We start from the raw sequence: 20,042 nt of genomic DNA, 5'->3' as shown, positions 1-20,042 counted from the left end.
GATCTCCTGGAGGAAGACACAACCTGCCCGCACAAAGGGAGAGCCTTTCCCTGCCGGGCAGACGTGGAGCATCCAGCTCCAAACCTTGCAGCCTGCTCCCACCACTGGAGCTGCCCTGGGATTCTGTTCCCTCGGCACCGCCGCCCGCCTTGCACCCTGAGCTCCGTTCTCCAGGGAGCTGCCACGGCTGCAGCAGCTGGAAGCAGCCGGCGGCTGCGTGAGTCCATTCGCACACTGGGTGCTCCCGTGCTCTGCGGGAGGGGGGCATCCCTCTCGTCCCTTTTCCCCTGTGACTGTGCCGTGCAGAAGGGGCCGTTTTGTGGCCACTTCAGGTCCTCTGGGCTGCTCCTCGTCTTGCTCATGCTCTGCTTTGCCTCCTGTAGACTCTTCCATGCCCATTTGGGCTCCGCCGCCTGCGCCGAGGACCCCATTGTCACTGTGTCCCTGCTGAGGGAGGTACAGAGACCTGCACCCCGCATCCCAGGTGCTGCTGCTCTCAGACGGGACCCGCAGCTGCACAGGGCCACTGCTGCTGCTGCTTCGAGCCTCGGACAACCGCAGCCTGCCTTGCCGCAGTGATGGGTGCTGGCTTCCTCCTGCCCTGGGGCTGGGAGTCCTCCTCTGGCACCGCCGCTGGGTCCATTTGGCTCGACTCTGGCTTCCTCCAGGACCAGCTTTGAGGTCTGGATGTGTTCAGACACCTCCCTGCCTGGATCCAGGCACATGCGCGCCAATGCCTGTTCCTCTCTGCGGTTTGTGCGCTGTATTTCCACTCATCTGCTTGGTTTCCTCAGCCTTCATCCCGGCCTCTCGTCTCTCCCCGGTGGCCAGGTCAAGTATAAATGAAGCTCTCGGGCCTGGGTTAATGCCATAGGAGAAAAACCCCGTTTGCCTTTGGCTCCTGACACAAGTCACGAGCGTGGTCAGTGCCCGGGCACGCCCAGGGCCCAGGGCAGGGAGCGGCTGCTCTGCGGGGTGCGGAAACGGCTCTGGACCTTTCCCGTTGCGGCGAAAACGGCGGCGAGGGCCCCGCGCCGCGGGTCAGGGGAGGCCTCGGCCGCGCTGGGCCCGGCTGCCCCGGGCCTTCGGGCTCTGCCCCCACCCGTGCGGGCTCTGCGGAGCGGGGTTGGGGGGGTGAGGCGCGAGCCCCCTCTCCTGGCCGCAGCGCCGCGGTGCGCCCCGCTCGGCCGGGAGCGCTCCTGGCGCGGGGCCTCCCGTCGGGCGCTGCCGAGCGCTCACGGAGGGGTGAGGAGAGGCCCTGCCCCCGGGGAGCCGGGGTGGGGGCGGGGGCTCGGCAGGGCCGAGCAGAGGGGGCTGGGCGGGCCGCGGGGTCAGCGCTGGGCGCGGGCGGGCAGCGCGTTCCCGCACGGAGCGGCTCAGGAGCCCGCCTTCCCCCGCCCGCTGGGGGCGGGAGCTGCCTGAGCCCCGGCCGCGCTTCAGCGGGAGCCGCGGTGCCGGTGCCGCCGCGGAGGAGGGCGCGCTCCCGTTAAACCCTTCCCGAGGGCATGGAAAGGGTTCCCCTCACTCCCGGGACGTCTTTTGGCTTTCTGTTTCCGGTATTTTTCAGGCAGGACGGCGCAGGCAGAGCGGGACATCCCCGGGGTGCTGCGGCTCGGTGCCCGCAGGTGGGAAGCCCGGGGAGCAATCCTTTGGGACAGCTGGAGTAGGAAAATCACCCCGCGCAGCAGGCGAGCGTGGAATGCCCCGGGAAACGGGGAGGGGGAGCACGTCCGGTCCTGCCCCCCGGGCTGTGCCCACACAGGAGCCTGCCCCATGGGCACAGGAGCCTGCTCCCGTGCGGACGGAGCTGACCTGGGCTCGCCCCCAGGCCCCTGCTGCAGGTGTGCTTCAGGGCCTGGCAGACCTCAGGAGGTCCCCACATCCCTCTCTCTACCCGCAGCAGGTCCTTGGTCAGGACTTGGCCTCCCCAAATGCTCTGCTCCAAACCTGAGCACCTGAGGAGCAGCTTCCCTGAACCTGAGGGCTCTGACTCCTCTGCCTTCACTTCCAGCAGGACACGGGCAGCAAATCCTCCCGTATCCTCCTCTGCTTCTCCTCTGAGCAGCACAGGCAGGCTTGTTCAATGGGCAGGAGGGGCAGGTGAGTGCTCTGGTCCATCAGCGTTCCTGAAACAATCCCAGACTGAGGATGTCTTCCCTTTCTCCGAGTTAACCACAACTTTGAACCATGGAATCAACTCGGCTGGAAAAGCCCTTTAAGCTCACCCAGTCCAACCCTTACCCCAGCCCTGACAAGGCCACCACTGACCCATGGCACTGAGGCCTCGTCTCCACCGTGTGTGAGCACTTGCAGGGCCAGTGCCTGCAGCCCTGCCCTGGGCAGCCTGTTCCAATGCCTGAGCACCCTCTGGGGCAGGAATTGTTCCTCAGCTCCATCTAAACCTGCCCTGGGGCAGCTTGAGGCCGGTTCCTCTTGTCCCATCCCTTGTTCCTTGGGAGCAGAGCCCAGCCCCTCCTGGCTCCATCCTCCTGTCAGGCACTTGTAGGGAGCCATCAGGTCCCCCCCGAGCCTTCTCTTCTCCATCTGAACCCCCCAGGTCCCTCAGCCGTTCCCCATCACCGCTGTGCTCCAGGCCCTGCCCCAGCTCCATTGCCCTTCTCTGGCCCCACTCCAGCCCCTCAATGTCTCTCTTGTAGTGAGGGGCCCAGAGCTGATGCTGGGGGCTTCCTGGCTGCCTGGGCACAAGCTGCTCATGGTCAGCTCTGTCAATCAGCAGCCTCCTTTGGGCTTGGCCATCCAGCCACCTTCCAACTCTTTTATTATCCTTTATGGCAGTGGCCAGATTTAGTTCCAGCTGTGCCTTCGCCTTTCTTTCTCCCTGTATCACCTAACAACATCCTGTACTGCTCATGGGGTGCCTGTCCCTCCTTTCATAGGTGACAGATTCTTTTCACCTGAGTTCCAGCCAGGCTGCTCTCTTCCCTGGACATAGGGACTGCGCACTCCTGCACCTTAAGTATTCCATTCTTGAAGAGCATCCAGCCTTCCTGGACCCCTTTGTCCTTCAGTTATGTTTCCCAAGGAATTCTGCCAACCGACATCCTGAACAGGCCAAAGTCAGCCCTCTGGAACTCTTAAGGTGGAGGTTTTGCTGACAGCTTGGCTCAGTGCACGCCATTTATCACAGCACACTTGGTTGCAGACTCTGGTTTAGGGACTTCAAGATGTTTATAGGACCTAGTCCATGAACATCTTAAAGTCACTAAATTTAAAGATGCTGAACACATGAATGCGATTGATTCGAACATGAACATGTTTAACAGATTCTTTCAACTACCTCTCAGATTCACTTCTGCAATGTCTCAGGATCATCCCACCATAGACACACCAGGAATGCCCCTGCAGACAGTGGGTGAACGTCCTGCAACCGTTTTTTAGGCAGAAGAAAGACTCTGGAAAATGACATTAATGGGTAAATGGAACTTGCAAAGGGTTTGGGCAGGGTGCTCACCACTGCCTTTGAAGGAGTCACCGACCCGAGGTTTACAGAACAAAGTGAAGCCAAAGCTATCAGAAGAAAAAGCCTTCAGAAACGGGAGACTCCAGTCAGCTCGCTCAGGAATCTTCCAGGAGAAACCGGTGCTGTGAAAGAAACGCGTCTGCTCCTGCAAGGACTGAGCTGACCGGGAACGGGGCTGATGCCAGATGGTGAAATCAAACAGCAAACAAGAGCGTCAAGACAAAAGGGTTTTAATAATGAAGGTGTTGCTGGTAACATAGGTAAGGAAATGTGCTTGCTTACAAGATCGAAGCCGACAGCATCCCTTTAAATAAGGAAATAGGTTTGCCGAGAGGAGGAAGTTACCTGGACAGGCCTGTACAATGCCGCAGTGCAGCAGCTAACACTACTCTGGCTCAAGTGCTGGTGATACTCTGCAGGGACTGGCTCGGGAAAATCTCTCACTTAGAAAAAGGAATTCTTTAGAAAAATGCACCCTGTGACCCCCTACCCCAGCAGTGCCCTGTGACCGTTTGTACAATAGAAAAGTGGTGCTTTAAATAGCGACTTGAGAGCTACTGCCACGTGCTTTATACAGCATGCAACAACGCCACGAGCTGGAGGCACAGCAGGGGCTGCACAGCCTCCTCGACAGCTCCAGCATCCCTGGGGGGAGCATCCCATAGGAACCGTGGCCGGTTTCCCCCCCGGCTGCTGCACCTCCGATGTGCTGTCTTTCCAGTAACACAAATATTAAATATGCTCAGTCTGTAAATAGTTTAACAATCTTTGTCAGCAACAATATTTACTTTGGCAAAACCAGAATTGCAAAGAAGTAGACGTGTCCGTCAGACAAGTCCGCAGCAAGGTCTTTGGTGGAAGCCAAGAAGTGAAGCAAAGGCTCCTTCTCTCCAGAGCCTGAGGAAATATATTGCACAGAGACTCAGAGGAGAAATGCTGGTGACTTCAAATGGGAGGCATCACTGCAGGAGAGCATCCCTCTCTGCCAGCTTCAGGAGAACTAGCTCCTCCAGGCTCAGTGATTCACAGCCGTTCTCCAGTTGGCCTTGCTCTGGGCTGAGGGAGCAGTGATGCTGGAGTAAACTTGGGAACCAGGGGATGACTGATCGGGATCGAGGAGGGATGGGAAGAATGAAGGAAGTGGGAATGGGAGATGGCTGAGGAGTGGAGGCAACAACAGCAGATGCTTGCACAGAACTGCAGCCCTGCGAGGACCTGCTCAACCCTGCCCCATGTGCCGGCTGCTGAGTGTCCATCTCTGGCTCTCCCTGCTCCCAGGTCATGCAAGGTGGTGGAAATCCATCTTGATTTCTGGCTGTGCAAAGGTCAGCCCCTCCAAAGCCTGGCTGTATTCTCTGTACGACTTGCTCCTACCTTGGACCAAAACACATTACACATCTCTCCCTCTGTACCGTACTAGCTGGGGTGCAGCAGCTCCAGTGGGATGCCACATCCCTTTGATACCTGCATGTGCAGCCTGAGCAGCTGCCTCCAACATCCAGAGCTCACAGGCTCCAGCCTGATCCAGTTCACACTGCAGCCAGGACTGCTCTGGGGCTTTCAGCCCCTCAGGCACCATGAGGACATGACAAGGTGCCACCACGAATATGGGGGTTCTCCACCTCTCATCCACATGGAGCAGAGCTGCGCAGGGACTGGGCAACACAGTTGCAGGAGGCAGGAGGCAGGAAGCTCGGTGAGCCTGGCTGTATGGAGAAGTGTGCTTGTCACCCTGCCTGGGCAGAGCCTCCCTGATCCCACATCCCTGATCCTGGCGGGCAGGAGGAGAGGGCAGCAATAGGCTATCCTCTATCCTCTCCAAGATCTCCTGTTGCCACCAAGGTGAGGTCTCCTCATCACACAGTTTTGTCATGAGCTGCTCCAGTTCTCACGAGAGTGGCTGCTAGAACTGGGGAGGGGGGAAAGAAAAGAAAGAGAACCAAAGTTCTTTTCAATCTAAAGAAGCGTTAAAGGCACTGCTGTCCTCTGTGGGGACGTGTCGATGGAGGAAAACCAAACTATCAGAGCAGCTGTGCTGTCGATTGGCCGTAACTGGAAATTCAGACAGTTTATGTGCTGGGAAAATGACTCCAGTTTCCCCTGGATGTGGCACCTTCGCCCTGTGCGTTCTCTGGCATGACAGAAACACTGTGCTGGCTGCTGTATCCTGCCTCCACCACCCTCCCTCTCACCACTGCTGCAGGTGCAGGTCCATGCTGGTGTTTAGGTTGAGATCGGTAACGTCTAGGAAATCAATGTTGAAGATGCTGGGAGCCACGGGGGTGAGCGAGCCAAAGCCGGTGGCCGAGCTGGGGGGGGTCAGGTCCAGCCATTCCATTGTTTCCCATGGAGACTCAGTGAAGCTCATCTGTAAACCGGCACCGTCGGCAGGGGAAGGGGAGAGCTGGGTGTCCATGGGCGAGAGGGGAGGCTGCAGGATCTCCTGAGAGGGGAGCAGTTCATCGGCGGCTTTGCTGGGGAACCCCTCCATCATCCCTTCGAAGTGGGACTCCTCTCCCCCCATCTTCAGCAGGGCGATTTCACTGACCCTGCCCAGGGGGCTGTGCGCGCTCAGCAGCACCTCGAGGTGAGCATCACCGCTGCCTGGGCAGTGCTCGAAGGGGAGCTGGGCTGAGGAGACCTGCTCAAACGGGGCGGATGCCTTGGGGAGCGCGGCGCTGGGGTTCCCTGTAGACACCGTTATCTGAGGTACTTTCTGGAGGCAGGACTGATCTTCTTTGGCATTGGCTGGCATTTCTGTCAACAGATGTGAGGGGTTTGAGGTGCTCTGGCAATGCCCAACACTGCTGGGCACAGGGGCGTCACCTCAGCCTACGGAGACCCGCTCCCCACTCAACCCCCTTGGCATTGCTCACCCACCCTCCTTGTGGGAAGCCTCGCAGGTTCCTGCTTTCTGACCTTGACTCCCTGGCTTTGGACACTGTCCCTAGGGCGCAAGCACTAGCAGCTGTCCCCATGGGCATGGGGAAGGGCAGAGGCAACCACTCCACACAGTGCTGGCAGTGCTCTATGCAGGGGATGGCACTGGCAGCACTGGGAGTGGTGGAGGGCAGGAGGAGGCTCTGCGTGGGGAGGGTGCTGGCAGTGCTGTGCACAGGCTGCTGCCCTCTGTCCCTTCTCTCTGCATAGGTGGTGACCAAGCCCGGACCACCCCACCAGGTCTGCAGGAGCAGGCTCCAGGAGGGCCAATGTGCTTTTGCGTTCAGTCTCAGTGGCTGCTGGCACATGGAGGGCAAACGAAAGCCGCGCTCAACCCAAGCAGCTCTACTGGAGTGCACAGAAAGCACTGAGCCTCACGGGGTGCCACTGGCTCAGAGGGGAAGCCCTGGAGGGGAACAGGGAAGCAGTGCCTACCTCCACTCTCGATCAGCACGTCCAGGAGCTCGTCCATCTGCTGACTTCGTGTCATCTGCTGCAGCAAACAAAGAGGAGAGCAGAGGGGTTAGGAGGAGAGTCCCTCCAGCCACAAGCCAGGAAGGTGGCTCTAGACCCCACAAGCAGCTTTCTCCCATGCAGGAGAGGTGCCACACCGACACAGCGCTGGCAGCGGCGTTCAGGTGAGCACTGCAGGGACATGGCACAAGCACAGTAGATCTGGGGAGCACAGCACCAGGTTCCCCCCACCCTGCTCAGTGGCCACCACGCACTGCTTCTTCACAGGGCTGTCAGGACACAGGGACTTTATGGACCCAGCACCTGGCACTGGCATGTGCCTCCTTGCACTCCCTGCAGCCTGGGGGCAGTGCATCATCTTCCTCCTCTTCCTGACCGGAGACTGGAAGGACTTCGTGCACACCTCCCTGCCAGCACCAGCCCATGTTAATCATTGCCAACAGCCCTGCTCCACTGTCCTGAAGGCACCATCGTAACCAGCACTGAGGCTGCAGACAGGTTGTCACAAGAAGTAAGGGGCTCATGAGTGACGGAGACAGTCTTCCCCATGGGAACAGCGCTCCAGGGTGAGGTGAAGGGAGGCAGATGGCATGGAGCATGGAACTTTGCTAACAGGCTAAAGAGGGAAGGGGAGGTTTCCTGATGACTTGGGAATGCTCAAGAGTCTGTTCCTCACATCACACTGAGCACCCAGAGAAAAGTACAGTGAAGTCCTGGGTGTCTGGGGGGGATGTCAGGTCCCCAGGGTAGCTGGAGCAGGACAGAAGATGCTGTCCCATCCAGTCTGGTGTCTGACTGCTTTACGGCAGTCATTCAGCACCTAAGTCTTCAAGAAAAGCCTGTTCCTTATGGAACAAGCCTGTTCTACCCAGAGACCCCATAATGGGTTATACCTCCTGAGGATGAGTTACATCAGCCTCAAAAGAACACCCTGCACAGCCCTAGCCTTATAGAAAATAAAAACCATGCAGTTACCTGCTTTACTGCATCCTCATAGGGTGGAGGCTGCTTTACCTCTGAGAGGGCTGGGCTTGACTTACAAAAAGTTGGGGATGGAATAGAAAACTTTTGACCTGCCTGCGTAGGCATCTGCGTGGGGAAATACAGGGAAATGGAGTCAGTGCAAAGGGAGGCCCAGCTCTCTTTCACCCCTGGTGAGGCCGGTCTGGTGCCAGGGAAACACAGGTGTGTGGGTCAAATCAGCTCGAAGTGCTTGGCTTTCAGGCAGGAGGGAGGGAGATAAAGCAGCTCCATCAGACTAGCTCTGAGAGCCAGGGCCAGGCTGACCTCTGATCACTGCTGGAGCACAGGCACGATGCTGCAGAGCATCCCGGTGCAAGGGCAAGAGAGAAAGGGGGATGGACTGGGGCTGGGATCAGCAGCACCTTGTGATGCTTTCATGTGTTGGCAGCGTGTGCCCTCTCCAAGCTTTTGTCCCTGTCCAGAGGGCTGAGTGAGAAGTGGTGGTTGCTGAAGGGACAACTCTCTGCTGTGCTGGTTGCCTGGTGGGGAGGCACACGCTCTAGCTGACTGCAGACCCCAATTGCAAACCCTGCTTCATCTTCCCAAGAAAAAGTTTCCCATATGACCAGGGAAACTGCCCTCCTTCCACTCAGTGATCAAAATCCCTCGCTCCCTGCTAGGAGCTGCAATGGCTTGGGAAGATGCTGGGGCTTAGCTGGATGTAGGAATATAGCCAGGGCTCTCCCAGGGGCTGAGAGATCCGTGCTGGTGCTTCCCTGCTGTGGATAGAGCTGTGCCAGGGCTCCATGGGATGGGGGGAGCTGTGCCAGGATTCTCCCAGGGGCACCACAAGCTGTGCCAGGGCCTCCTGAGGGGAGAGGCAGCTGGCTTAGGGCTCATTTAGGGCAGAAGCAGCCGTGCCAATGCTCCCCCAGGGCACAGGAAGCTGCGCCAGGACTCCTCCAGGGGCAGAGGGAGCTGTGCCAGGGCTCCCCACGGCACATAGAGCTGTGCCAGGGCTCCCTGGGGCAGAGGATTTGCCAGTGCTCACCCAGGGGCAGAGCGATCCATGCTGGGGTCCCCTGAGGAAGAGGGAAGCTGTGCTAGGGCTCCCCCAGGGCACAAGGAGCTGTGCCAGGGCTCCGTGGGGCATGGGAGCTGTGCTGTGGTCCCCCAGGTGGCAGCAGGATTCCCCAGAAGATGCCCTGCAAAGGACCCTGTGGTGCCCTCAGCTTCCAACCCATTGTCAATGTGGGATGCTCTCAGCCTTTCCAGGCAGCACTACAGCCCCCTGGGTGCCCACCCTGGCTGCCCACCCTGGGTGCCAGCAGTCTCAGGCTCCTCAGGAAGGACTCAAACTGGGATGCTGGACTGGCTGCCCACAGAGCCCAGCACGTTCACTGCTGCGATGGGGTGTATCCACTTACCGGTGCTGTGCGAAGGCAACTGCTGGCCTGCGGGGACCCACTGCGCCCTTCTGAGCTGGGGGACACCGAGAGGAGATAGTGGCTGTTGGGAGAGGGCGGCAGGCTGATGTGCTGGGGGCTCTTTGCAGCCCCGAGTGGGGAGTGCTGGGGGGAGCACTGCGGGCTCAGGAATGTCGAGGAGGTGATGGTGCTTTGCCCTGCAGCCTCCAAGCAGTGGCTATTTACAATGTGAGGCAGCTGTTGCACCCCACAGTTACTTAACTTATCCGAGCTGTTGGCTTGGCCTTTCAAGGCAGTTTGTTTGGATGCAAATGGACAGCTGGACACTGTGTTTTCTTGCTTGATGGGGACACCAAAGAAATGAGGAGCAGGCTGCTGCTTCTCCTCAAGGCCATTATTTCTCTTTCGCTTCTGGAGCTGCATTCGTAGCTCTTCCACCTGCCTCTGCTCTTGCTGCAGTTTCCATGTTAGTTCATTGATGACCTTCTGCTTCTCCACCAGCATTTTGTCTTTCTCTGTGTCGATCCCTTCCAGCTCCAGCTGGATGCTCCCTCCATTCATGCTGCTCATGAGGCTTTCTTCAGCACTGCCATGAACTGGAGATGGCTGGAGACCAAACTGTGGAGAAGACATGGGCCCATCGTTGAATGTGTCTGGCAAAGAGCCACTCACAGAAAGGTCGGAAGAGGCTGGAGAGATGGGTGGTGTGGAGCTGGTGCTGCCAAAGTGGTAGAAGCCATTGGATAACATGCTGGTGGAGGACTGCGACTGGTAACTAGACAGGGTGCTGGTTGGAGTGACTGGGAAGGTGACGGTGGTGATCTCGCTGAAGCTGGGCACTGCGTTGCTGCCGCACTCCTGGAAGGGCCGCAGCCGTTCCATCAGTGCTGTTTTGGTACCTGACACGGGCAGGCCTCGTATTCGGAGCTGCTGCCTCAGTTCTGACACCTGGGAGGAAGATGATCCTTTTAGAAACCCAACATTTCTAACAGGGAGTCTCAGATCATGGGCTCCCAGCTTCCTGCTTTAGAGCTCTGACCCCCCAGGGGCTCACTGTCTCACCTGCAGTCACCAGAATCACCCTGTACAACCCTGACCACCCCACATCCTGCAGGATCTCAACCTTTTCTAACAGGAAAACCTTTCTTCCTTCAGTAACTGAGACTCCTCTCCATGAACCAGCAGTGGTCCTTGAGCCACAGAGGTAAACCAAGACTCTCTTCCTAGCAGTAGATTTCTAAGTGAACAGAGGACTTTCACACTAAAGGAACTAGCTCATGGCATCTTTTAGCTCAGGGAATGTGACTATATACCTCAGAGTCAGATACCCCACGTTCAAGCATCTGCACACAGTTCAGACGTCTGAGCTGGGGCATCACTATGGCCAAACTGATGCTGTTTCAACCTCACCTTATTTCTTCCTCTAATTATGAATATGTCCCCCAGGTCTCTAGTTCTAAAGGGACTTGGCCTTCCCCATGGCTGAATGTAAAAGTATAAAAGAATAAAAGTATAAAAATTGTTGATACGAGTGATTCTCATTCATGCCCTGCCTGTCACGCCTACGTGAGAGATTTAGGTGCTCACAGTGCTCGTAGCTGCAGACTCCAGGAGATACCTGCTTGTGCAGAGAGCTGAGCTGGCCTGGTTGCAGTGACCACTGAGAAGCTGAGTCACTAAGAGGAGGCCATGCTGACATCCCAGCTTCTGGCTGGTCTGCCAGCAGCATCCATGGTGGCCACCATAAACCCACAGAAGGAATGGAGCTGTGAGCTGCAGGAGCAGCAGCACTGATTGTCTTCACTCCTTGATCTGCTGGCCTGGCCCGCAGCCCTCCTGAGTTATACCTAAGGTTTGCTGATACATTCCCTGGAGCAAGGCACCCACATGGCCCTGCAGAGCAGCAAACCAGGTTTTCAGCTGCAATCACAGTAACAGATTCCTGACCCAATGTGATGTACTCCTGGGTTTGCTCACAGCGTGGTGCCTCTGGTTTGCTGATCAGCCTGGGGCACTACAGTGCACACTTTGGGGACTGCAAAGCACATACAGGGGATGAGATTCTGCTCCTTACGGTGACAAACTTTGCACTCACTTTCAGATCATCCAGGTTTGACGGCAGAGGGCCTGGCTTGATTGATGAGACGCAAGTCTGGCCTGAAAAGGTGGTTTTCACAGGAGAAAGAGGGGTGGTGTTGACAGAAGTTGATGAAGAATTTGAACTTTTGACCATTTGCTCATTAGATTGCCTGGAATAACAAAGGAGATTTGGGGTAACTTGTCTATCCCCCCGGGGTCTCTGTGCCCGCCGTACCATCTCTTTGCTCCTTTGGGGCTGCCATCTCCCATATGAGACCTGACAGGCTGCCAAGCCCAAAGAGAACCAGGTTGGGCTGCAAGGAGATTTCTGGTGGCCAAGCCAGTGCACAAAGCCACGTTGGCTTTGCAGGAGACTGTGCTGTTTCCAAGCTTTTATGTTCCCAAGCTTGCAATACCTGAAGGGGGCTACAAGGATGCTGGAGAGGGACTTTTCATCAGGGACTGCAGTGACAAGACAAGGGGTGATGGGTTCGAACTGAAAAAGGGGAAGTTTAGATTGGATATAAGGAAGAAGCTCTTCCCTGTGAGGGTGCTGAGGCACTGGAACAGGCCAGGAGAAGCTACGGCTACCCCATCCCTGGCAGTGCTCAAGGCCAGGTTGGACACAGGGGCTTGGAGCAGGCTGGTGGAAGGTGTCCCTGCCTGGGAACTGGATGAGCTTTAAGCTCCCTTCCAACCTAAACCAGTCTGGGATTCTATGATTCTGTTTTGCTTGCAGGCATCTATCCCCCTTGCACTGGCACAAATGGGTACAGAGGGAACAACCTGGAGAGAGACAGGACTAAACCCTGCTATTGGCATATTGCTACTCACTTTACTTGGCCTTGGTGCATCCCTGGGTAGCTGAAGTGCTGCTGTTGCTGCTGCTGCTGCTGCTGCTGCTGGCTGAGGATCTGGAGCTGCAGGAAGAGCTGCTGTTGCTGGAGGAGTCTGGCATATGCAGAATCCATGGGTGGAGGGGACTTCTCTGCCTTCTGGTCTGGAGGGATGTACTGGTGATACTTCAGCTTCTTCACCTTGGGCTTGGTGTCCTTGGGCTTTTTGTGACGGTTCTTACTGTCACTCGTTGATTTGGACTGTTGGTCCAAGAAGGAAAGGAATTAGCTGGGAGAAGAGCTCCGCCACCCCTGTGGGAACTCAAAAGCCTGGGACAGAGCAAGGGCAGCTCCTGCAAGCACCCTGACCCCCCCAGCTCCAACAGCTGCTCAGCCTGCATGTAGAGGACTCCCTCAGGACCCGCACCATCTCAGTTGTGTGGGAGAGCACATGAGATGGAGAATGAGCCTCCTTGCCTGGAAGACAAAAGGAACCGGCCTCAAGCTGCCCCAGGGCAGGTTTAGATGGAGCTGAGGAACAATTCCTGCCCCAGAGGGTGCTCAGGCATTGGAACAGGCTGCCCAGGGCAGGGCTGCAGGCACTGGACCTGCAAGCGTTCACACACTGTGGAGACGAGGCCTCAGTGCCATGGGGCAGGGGTGGCCTTGGCAGGGCTGGGGAGCAGTTGGACTGGACAAACTTAAAAGGTCTTTTCCAACCCAGTTGTTCTATGAGTCTGTGATGATTCTGTGATTCTATGATGGAGTTTCAGTGTTGCCTTGTATTTCCTTCTGCTCCTAGCCCCCGGGGACATTTGCAGTGCAGAACCTGAGCAATCGCCTCTAGCGAGGTACGATGCTATACCTTGTACTGTTCCGAAATGAATCAAATCACAGTCTGGGACAAGGTTGGTCTCTCAGCATCATCCCAAGCCTTTAGGCCAACCACCAGAGCTCCCACACACGTGGGGTGCAGCACGTGGGCTTGAGCACAGCCAGGTTCCCTGTGCCTGATCCCTGTCCCGGGCAGCCTGGAGGCTCAGGACCTACCTTCACGGCGGAGGGCACCGGGAGCGTGGGGCTCTCCTGCCCCGCCGGCTGCTTGGGGCTGTCACATTGGATGCCCTGCGCCACAGCGGGGTCCAGTGCGTGGCCATCGGTGCTGCAGGGCTGGTCCTGCGAGGGAAGGGTTTGCTGTGTGATGGGAGCCAGGGCGCGAGGGGTGCCGGGGACCCCATTTACCACAGCTCATGCTGTCCCCAGTCCATCCCACCCCAACATGTCTGTCCCACCCCAATATCCCCACTCTCCCAGCCCATCCCAGTCCTTTCCCAGTCCTCTGTCTCCCCAGCCCATCCCACTCCACCCTAATCACCTCAGCCCCATATCCTCACCCCACCTCCAGTGCACTCCCTCAGTGTCCCCCAGATTAGCCCAGTTCCCCTCTCACCAGCCCCAGTCCTTCAGGTGTGCCCCCCCGCCCCCCATCCACTTCGGGTCCTCCCAGCTTCCCCAGTCCATCCCAGTCTCCCCAGTCTGCCCCAGTCCCCCCAGCTCACCCCAGTCCCCCCCTGCAGTACTGGCGCTGCCCGGCAGGGGGTGCAGCAGCTCCGTGTCCCCCCCCCCCGATGCCCACCTGAGGCGCGGGGTCCGCAGCGGGCTCCGGGCCCTTGGCGGCCGGCGGCGGCTCGGCGGGGCCCGGGGAGCCGTCGCTCCGCGCCTGCTCCGGGGACAGCCCGTCGTTGCTGCTGTCCTCCTCGAAGGCGAAGGCGTCCGCCGCCTTGGGGAAGCTGACCTGGGTGCCTGCCGGGAAGAAGCGGCGATGTCAGGGCGCTGCGTTGAGCGAGGGGGATGCCCCCACGTCCGTCAGAGCCGGCTCCGAGCGCACATCGCCTGTGGTGCTCGGGGGGCTCGGCCTAGGGCAGGGGCAGCGCCTGCGTGCGCGCTGTGGCCCAAGTGGGTGTGAGAGGAGGTGGCAGCGGCTGCTGGCCGGCGCCTTGGGCCGTGCGGAGGGCGATGGAGGTGTCGGAGCCTGGCGCACACGGGCAGGGGGTCTGACAGGGCTGAGGTGTCCGCAGGCTCCGCCCGCACGAATGCCTCAGACTGAGAGCCCCCGATGGCTTCTCCGCCGTAGCCGTGCTCTCCGCTGCTCGGAAGGGCAGGAGCTCTTGGCCCCCGGCTTTTGCTGATAAGGGAAGCTCTGAAGAAATGCAGGTCCCGCAGCGCCGCAGGGCTGCCGCTGCGGGCAGAGGAGGGAGCAGCGGGGCCGCGCTCGCAACGTCGTGCTCGGGTCTGGCGTTTGTCAGCAGCTCGGCCCGCAGATAGCGAGGTGACAAACGGGGAAATGGGGAGGGCCCGGGGACAAGCTCCCCCGGCCCCTGCTGCCGGCCCAGCAATGCGCCGGCCCTGACCCGGGCCCTATCGCACAGATAGCGTTATCTCTGCCTGCTCCGGCTCCTGGTGCCGGGGGGGCGAGCACGCGGGGAGCCCTGGGTCCCTGCCCCGAGCCGCTGCCCTGCCGCTGTGTGGATACGATCATATCCTGGGTATCCCATATCCCGGGATGAGGATGTGAGATCAATGTGTCCCATGGAGAGCCTCTTCCCTGCTCTCCAGCGCACGGAGCTCCTTGAATGTGCCCCGTCCAGCATCCAGACTGTGTCTTCCCGCAGGAGCAGGCAGCCACAGCTAAGCCAGCTGATGAAGCACTGGGGTGTATGAAGGCGTTATCCACCAGAGATGCTTTTGTAGTGGGCACTGGACAGAGGCTTTGGGCAGAAATGAGTTACTCCATAAATAGAAAAATCGCAGACAAGCATGGGCATCCTTGCTCTGGGAAAAATGACAACACGCGAGGACTGTGGATGTGCAGGACTCCCGCTGCGCTGGCATTTAATAAGCACGCGTTGGGAAGTGGTGCCAAAGCTGAAAGCCCAAGGGACCTTTGGGACACAGCAGCAGCCTGGAGCATGACAGGAATGTGCTGCATCCTGCTGCTTGATACCACGGGCCTGTGCCGGGTGGGGAATGCTGCCCTTATCTGTCCTGCTCTCACCCAGCCCGTATTGTTTCAGGATCCCATGTCTCTGCTGTAATCTCAGGCAGAATGGTGTTTGCTCGGGGCTGTTTCTAGTGCACTGGGTATTGTCCTCTCAAGCGAATTGGACAAAGTGATGACAAGGACCTGGTAAAAAAAGGTTCTTGTATCACTGCTCAGCTATGTAGGGCACTGGCGGCCTCCTGTCACTGGGACGTTAGGGCTTTCGGTTGGGGTCTGGCACTTGCTGCTCACCCTGCCGGAGGTGATTAGAGGAACACGTCAGCTGAACTTTCCACTGTATAAACAGTTGAGATTCCAAGGTTAAAGTAAAATGATTTTAAACCCTGTCATCTTTCTGGTATTGCAAAAACAAAACGTTCACAAGTGCCAGTGCTCATCCCTGCTCTGTGTTCTGCCCTTAGCTGTGAGCACCACAAGGTGCCTCTGACCCCAAAAATCAGCTTGAACATCCTTCAGCCTGCGGCTCTATTCTGCAGAAACCTGAGGGCTGGGATTGTGTTCCTGGTGCATTTGCACCTCCTCCTTATGGCACCCAACATTATCAAGTAACTTCACGGTTGACCCTAATGTGCTGCATGATTCACCCTAAATGGGATAAAACTCACTTTCAGGGGACAGTTTTTCCTCAGCCATGTGATAGAAGGGCATTGTGCAAGGGAGAAAGTTCAAATGGATCCATTTCTTCTCAAGCCAGACTTTTTGTTTTCATCAGTTTCGTCCTGTAAATCTCTCTTTGCCACGAGCTCCTGACAAGGCAGCTGGAGGGAAACGCTGTTCCCAGCTCACTTGCCCAGCATCCAAGCCTCTGCTGCAGTGAATAAAGTCAGGCTCAAACTGTCTCAAATGTTTATAAAGGAGGGGGTGTGGGATTTTTTCTTTTCCACTGTTCTTCCCTTCAATAAGTGGCTGGGGAGATTTTAATTGAACTCTCATTAAAAGTTCCTCTTCAGGCAGAGTCCTGGAACATTTCACCTCCAAAGATGAGAGCTGTGAAATGCTGCAAAAGGAGCAGCTCAAGGGCCACACTAGAAAAGCCACAGCAGGAAAACCAACAACAGGAGCAACTGTGGGGCAGGACAGAGCAGTATTGGAGCCTCGAATATCTTGTGTCACTTATGCTGGTTTATGAGGTGAAATGAAAGTCAAAGTCCTTCCTGTTTCAATTCCCATTTTCAGCATCACTCCTGTTGTTCAAACCCCACTCCTGTCCCAGAGCCCTGCCACTGTCCCCAGATTGCTCTGAGCCCCGGAACAGGCACCTAACGTGGGATTTTGCCAATGGAAGTAATCCCATGAATTGAGGAACCAGAAGCAATAGAACGAGCAGCTCCCATGGGGCACAGCACCTCTCAGATGCTCAAACACAGGCTGCTGTCCTGGTACTGCAGGACTCCACTGGCTTTCCTGCCCCTTTCTTTGCCTTTGGATCTCCCTGTCCTACTATTGGCCCTGGTGAAACCTGAGTCACCTTTTCCTTTGTGTCAGCTCCCCACACCAGCCTCACTGCAGCAGCACAGGGGGAATGAAAGTGGAGGATTTTGCTTCCATGCTCTGGTTGGGGGGTGGGTGATAGGCAAAACCCAGCTTAGGCATAAGTCAAGTGCTGGGCACTGGTAGGTAGGAGTGAACCCTGCAGTGGGGTGCAGGCTGCTCCTTGTGTTCCCCAGCAGTCTAGCACCCCAGGGATGCTTCCTAACCCCAGAGATGCAGCATCCTACTCTGTTGGGCCATGCATCCCACTAGCCTCAGTGGAAATAAGAGAGAACTGAACTGGAACACTTCACCCCCACCTGCTGCAATGGGAAAGCTTGTCAGGGCACAAATGGGCAAACCCAAGCTGGCCTCACAACATGTGTGCACCTAGGTCCTCTCCCTAGGGGAGGCAAGAATGTTTCGTCTCCCACAGTATGATGCATGTGCTCAAAGCCTTGGCTAGAGAAGCAGCTTAAGAAGAGAGGTCCTGAGATGAGCATTTCGCAGTGGTTATTGTTCTGAGAGCTCTCTTTCCCTAGATCTGAGTAAAATAGCCCAGGCTGTGCTGGACTGGACTGCTTACTGTGAAAATAGTTACATTTAAGCAATAAATGCAGGTTTTAAGTCCAGGTCAGTCACTTCCTGCAGCCGCTGCAGTACATCCTCGTAACCTTGCCAGCCCCGTGCTATGCACACAACACAACATGCACGTTCACTTCCACTACCTTTTATGGCCTCTTTCACAGCGGAGTCGACAGGAATAATATTCTTCTCCACCAGCTCCAGAGGACCCGGCCTGAGAGCAATCTTTTCATTGAGATCATCTGCCAGTCGGGCTCTTTTCAGCTTCATTTGAGTAGACTGAATGGACCCCTCTGCAGCTGAGTCTAAAAGGCCAAATGGAAGGCATCAGTTTGGGACCTGGGGCATCTCTAAGCACAGTGCACAGTGAGAATGTGCTTTCCCTTCAATGCAGCCAAAATCCGGGCTGCAGCCAGATGGCTTAGTGCACAGCAGGAGCTGCTGGGAGGCTGGGAGGCAGGATGCTGGACTGGATGGGGCTGATGGGATTTGAGACATAGGTCCTCCTCTGAGCCTGAGGCCCAACTTCTCAGTCCCAGGCAAAAGCTTTTGTCTACTAGCCTAGGCTTGCAAACCCATCCTGCAGCTGGGGCATCCTCCCCAGGGATCAGGAATGATCTGCAATGGAAACTTCATTAACAAACTCCCACTAATGTAGGGGCCAAAGTGGACTCCAGCTCCTGCCTGCTAGGAGCCCATTGGCCCTTGCAGGCTAATGCTGATGGATCCCTACTTCTGGGGAACAGCTGCAGAAATGAACCATTGACAGTGTTTGACCGACGGAGTAAATGTCTTGCACTGGAAGAGAAAAGGCTGAGGTTTTGGGAGTAGACATTTGGAGGCAATGTAACAGCAGTGCTCCAGGACTTCGGGGAAAAAACAAGCTGCGGAGGAGCATAGCAAAGGCAGCTAGATCTGGAAGCTACAGCCCTACCAAACCAAGCTGAGAAGTCCACAGTTACTGAGTGGTGGCATAAAAGTAGCCAATTAAACAGACGTCCTGAACAGGGGCGTCTGGCTCCTCTGGTGGCACAGGCATGAGCAGTGAGGGAGTGGGATTCTAAAACAGACCATGTCTATACCCTTGGGGGTCTAAAGAAGGGCTGCATCTAGGTTGTGCTGTCTTCAAAGACTGGAGACTCTTCTAGAAGAGAGACTGTAGGCAACAGAAGTTACAGGGCTTGATACCACGGGACAGTTCTCTGCAGGAGGTCAGGAGAGCTGATCCAGGGTAACTTCTGGCCTCAGACTATACAGGGCAGTAAATACACTTGAGGTGAACTGTAACAGAAGGTGTGCCTGTAAAGCATTTAGATGATGTGAAGTCTCAGTTGGCCAGTTTCAATCACCTCTAGGTCCTGTTACAAACCAAGTAGACACGTGAGTCCATGATATGCCAGGGTACATGTCCTGTATGCAGAGGCATGTGTAGGGCAACACAGCCAGTTTGCTCAGAGTGTCTGCTCCAGCTCTCCTCTGGCTGTGTCTGCCTGGCCTTGCCCGTGCCTGGTGACTGCAGCTGCCCCCACATCTGGTTTACAGTCCCCTAACTCCTGCAGTGCTTCTATGGTTTAACCTGAGGGAAAGACTCTTTCCACCTGACTGATAAACAAGCAATGCCACTAGCTCGTTCGAGGGATAGACATTCAAGGAAAAAGCAAGGCAGTGGCAGTGATCCGGAATGGGTCCCTGCCTCAGCCCTCCTCTATGGCAGAGGAAAAAGAAATATGGACTTCACCCATGCTGAGAGCAGAGGCCAGCAATTACAGTTGCCAGCAAGTGATCTGCTTCTTCCAGGCATCTGACAGGACTACAGGAGAGAAGCTGCACATCCTCCCTGGCTCTAAGGAGCTCGGTATCTCTGGAGATAACAGGGGACACCACAGTGTTCCTCTGTCTGTGACGGGATGCAGCAGAGCCGTGCCAGCTCTCTGGCTGGGAAGGGACACCAGGATGAGAGAGGGGAGAGGTGCTGTGGCTCATGGCCTCATAGCAGGGCTCACCCTTTTCATACAGCTGTGCTTGGCATGAACTGGCACATAAAATGTCCAGAATTACGGGAAAAAAAAAGACATCCAGCTTTGGGAGGTATTGCAGCCACCAGCTACAGGGATTTCAGTGCCTTGGACAACTAGTGCCTTGGGTATGCTTTTCATGAGGATCACACATTGGCACCTCTGTCTGAGTCCTCTCTTACAGCTCTTCTCTACGGTATCTTATACTGGTCCCTGCCAGAGATGGGAGAATGGTTAGATAACCTTTGGGTGTTACATCAGGGAATAAACGTGTGTCCTGCCTCCTGAAGAGCAGGACTGAATTCCGTACAACATGTGTCCCATTTGAATCTGCCCCTCATGAGCAGCTGGGACAAAGTTAATCCCAATGAGAGCCCTGAAGGGAAGCCAAGTGAGGCAGGAAAGGCGTGAGTCACAAGGCGGGAGACACAAGGAGTACGTGTGAGAAGCTCAGGCAGTCTTACCTTGTAAAATGTGCATATTGACCAGGTCTGATCTCTCAGGCCTGCTTCTGATCTTGTGCTTGAGATAATCTTCAGTCTGCAGGACACAAATGCAGAGAGTTACCTGGGTAGAGCAGCAGTAAGGTACAGAGAGCATCTGCCCCTGTGCCACCCCATGGTTCTTTTGGACTTATTACAATGTTCACTATACCCACTCCTAAGATGTCTCCTTTCCAATTTCCCTTGGGTTTCTCACACCTGGAAGTAT

At 56.5% G+C, this 20,042-nt stretch overlaps 1 protein-coding gene and 1 long non-coding RNA gene across 14 annotated transcripts in view; one reads left to right on the top strand and one right to left on the bottom strand.

Annotated features, from left to right (window-relative positions):
* The first annotated feature begins 1,145 nt into the window (after positions 1 to 1,145).
* Positions 1,146 to 10,809, top strand: LOC136021313 (uncharacterized). Of its 3 annotated transcripts, XR_010615730.1 has the most exons (5): positions 1,146 to 1,245; positions 1,568 to 1,625; positions 2,012 to 2,100; positions 2,898 to 7,059; positions 7,163 to 10,809. It is a non-coding gene; the product is annotated as an uncharacterized LOC136021313 (long non-coding RNA). The 3 variants fall into 3 exon arrangements; XR_010615729.1 differs by lacking the exon at positions 1,146 to 1,245 and having other exon boundaries at positions 1,341 to 1,625; XR_010615731.1 differs by lacking the exons at positions 1,146 to 1,245; positions 2,012 to 2,100 and having other exon boundaries at positions 1,341 to 1,625; positions 3,306 to 7,059.
* Positions 3,696 to 20,042, bottom strand: part of MYOCD (myocardin) — a 223,270-nt gene continuing 206,923 nt past the window's right edge. For 8 of the 11 annotated variants that reach the window (XM_065693396.1, XM_065693397.1, XM_065693401.1 and 5 more), the window contains 10 exons: positions 19,796 to 19,871; positions 17,460 to 17,621; positions 13,837 to 14,003; positions 13,251 to 13,376; positions 12,199 to 12,461; positions 11,381 to 11,534; positions 9,286 to 10,233; positions 7,871 to 7,984; positions 6,857 to 6,914; positions 3,696 to 6,238 (listed from right to left, as the gene is read on the bottom strand). In XM_065693396.1, the coding sequence (XP_065549468.1) occupies positions 5,670 to 6,238; positions 6,857 to 6,914; positions 7,871 to 7,984; positions 9,286 to 10,233; positions 11,381 to 11,534; positions 12,199 to 12,461; positions 13,251 to 13,376; positions 13,837 to 14,003; positions 17,460 to 17,621; positions 19,796 to 19,871 (2,637 nt within the window). In that variant the 3' untranslated portion in view covers positions 3,696 to 5,669. The remainder of the gene's footprint in view (positions 6,239 to 6,856; positions 6,915 to 7,870; positions 7,985 to 9,285; positions 10,234 to 11,380; positions 11,535 to 12,198; positions 12,462 to 13,250; positions 13,377 to 13,836; positions 14,004 to 17,459; positions 17,622 to 19,795; positions 19,872 to 20,042) is intronic. The other 3 variants (XM_065693399.1, XM_065693400.1, XM_065693402.1) reach the window with 3 other exon arrangements.

The sequence above is a fragment of the Lathamus discolor genome, chromosome 13 (assembly GCF_037157495.1).
Source record: "Lathamus discolor isolate bLatDis1 chromosome 13, bLatDis1.hap1, whole genome shotgun sequence".
NCBI classification, from domain to species: domain Eukaryota; kingdom Metazoa; phylum Chordata; class Aves; order Psittaciformes; family Psittacidae; genus Lathamus; species Lathamus discolor.
The sequence above is the reverse complement of the archived record's forward strand: the minus strand, read 5'-3'. Positions and strand labels throughout refer to the sequence as shown.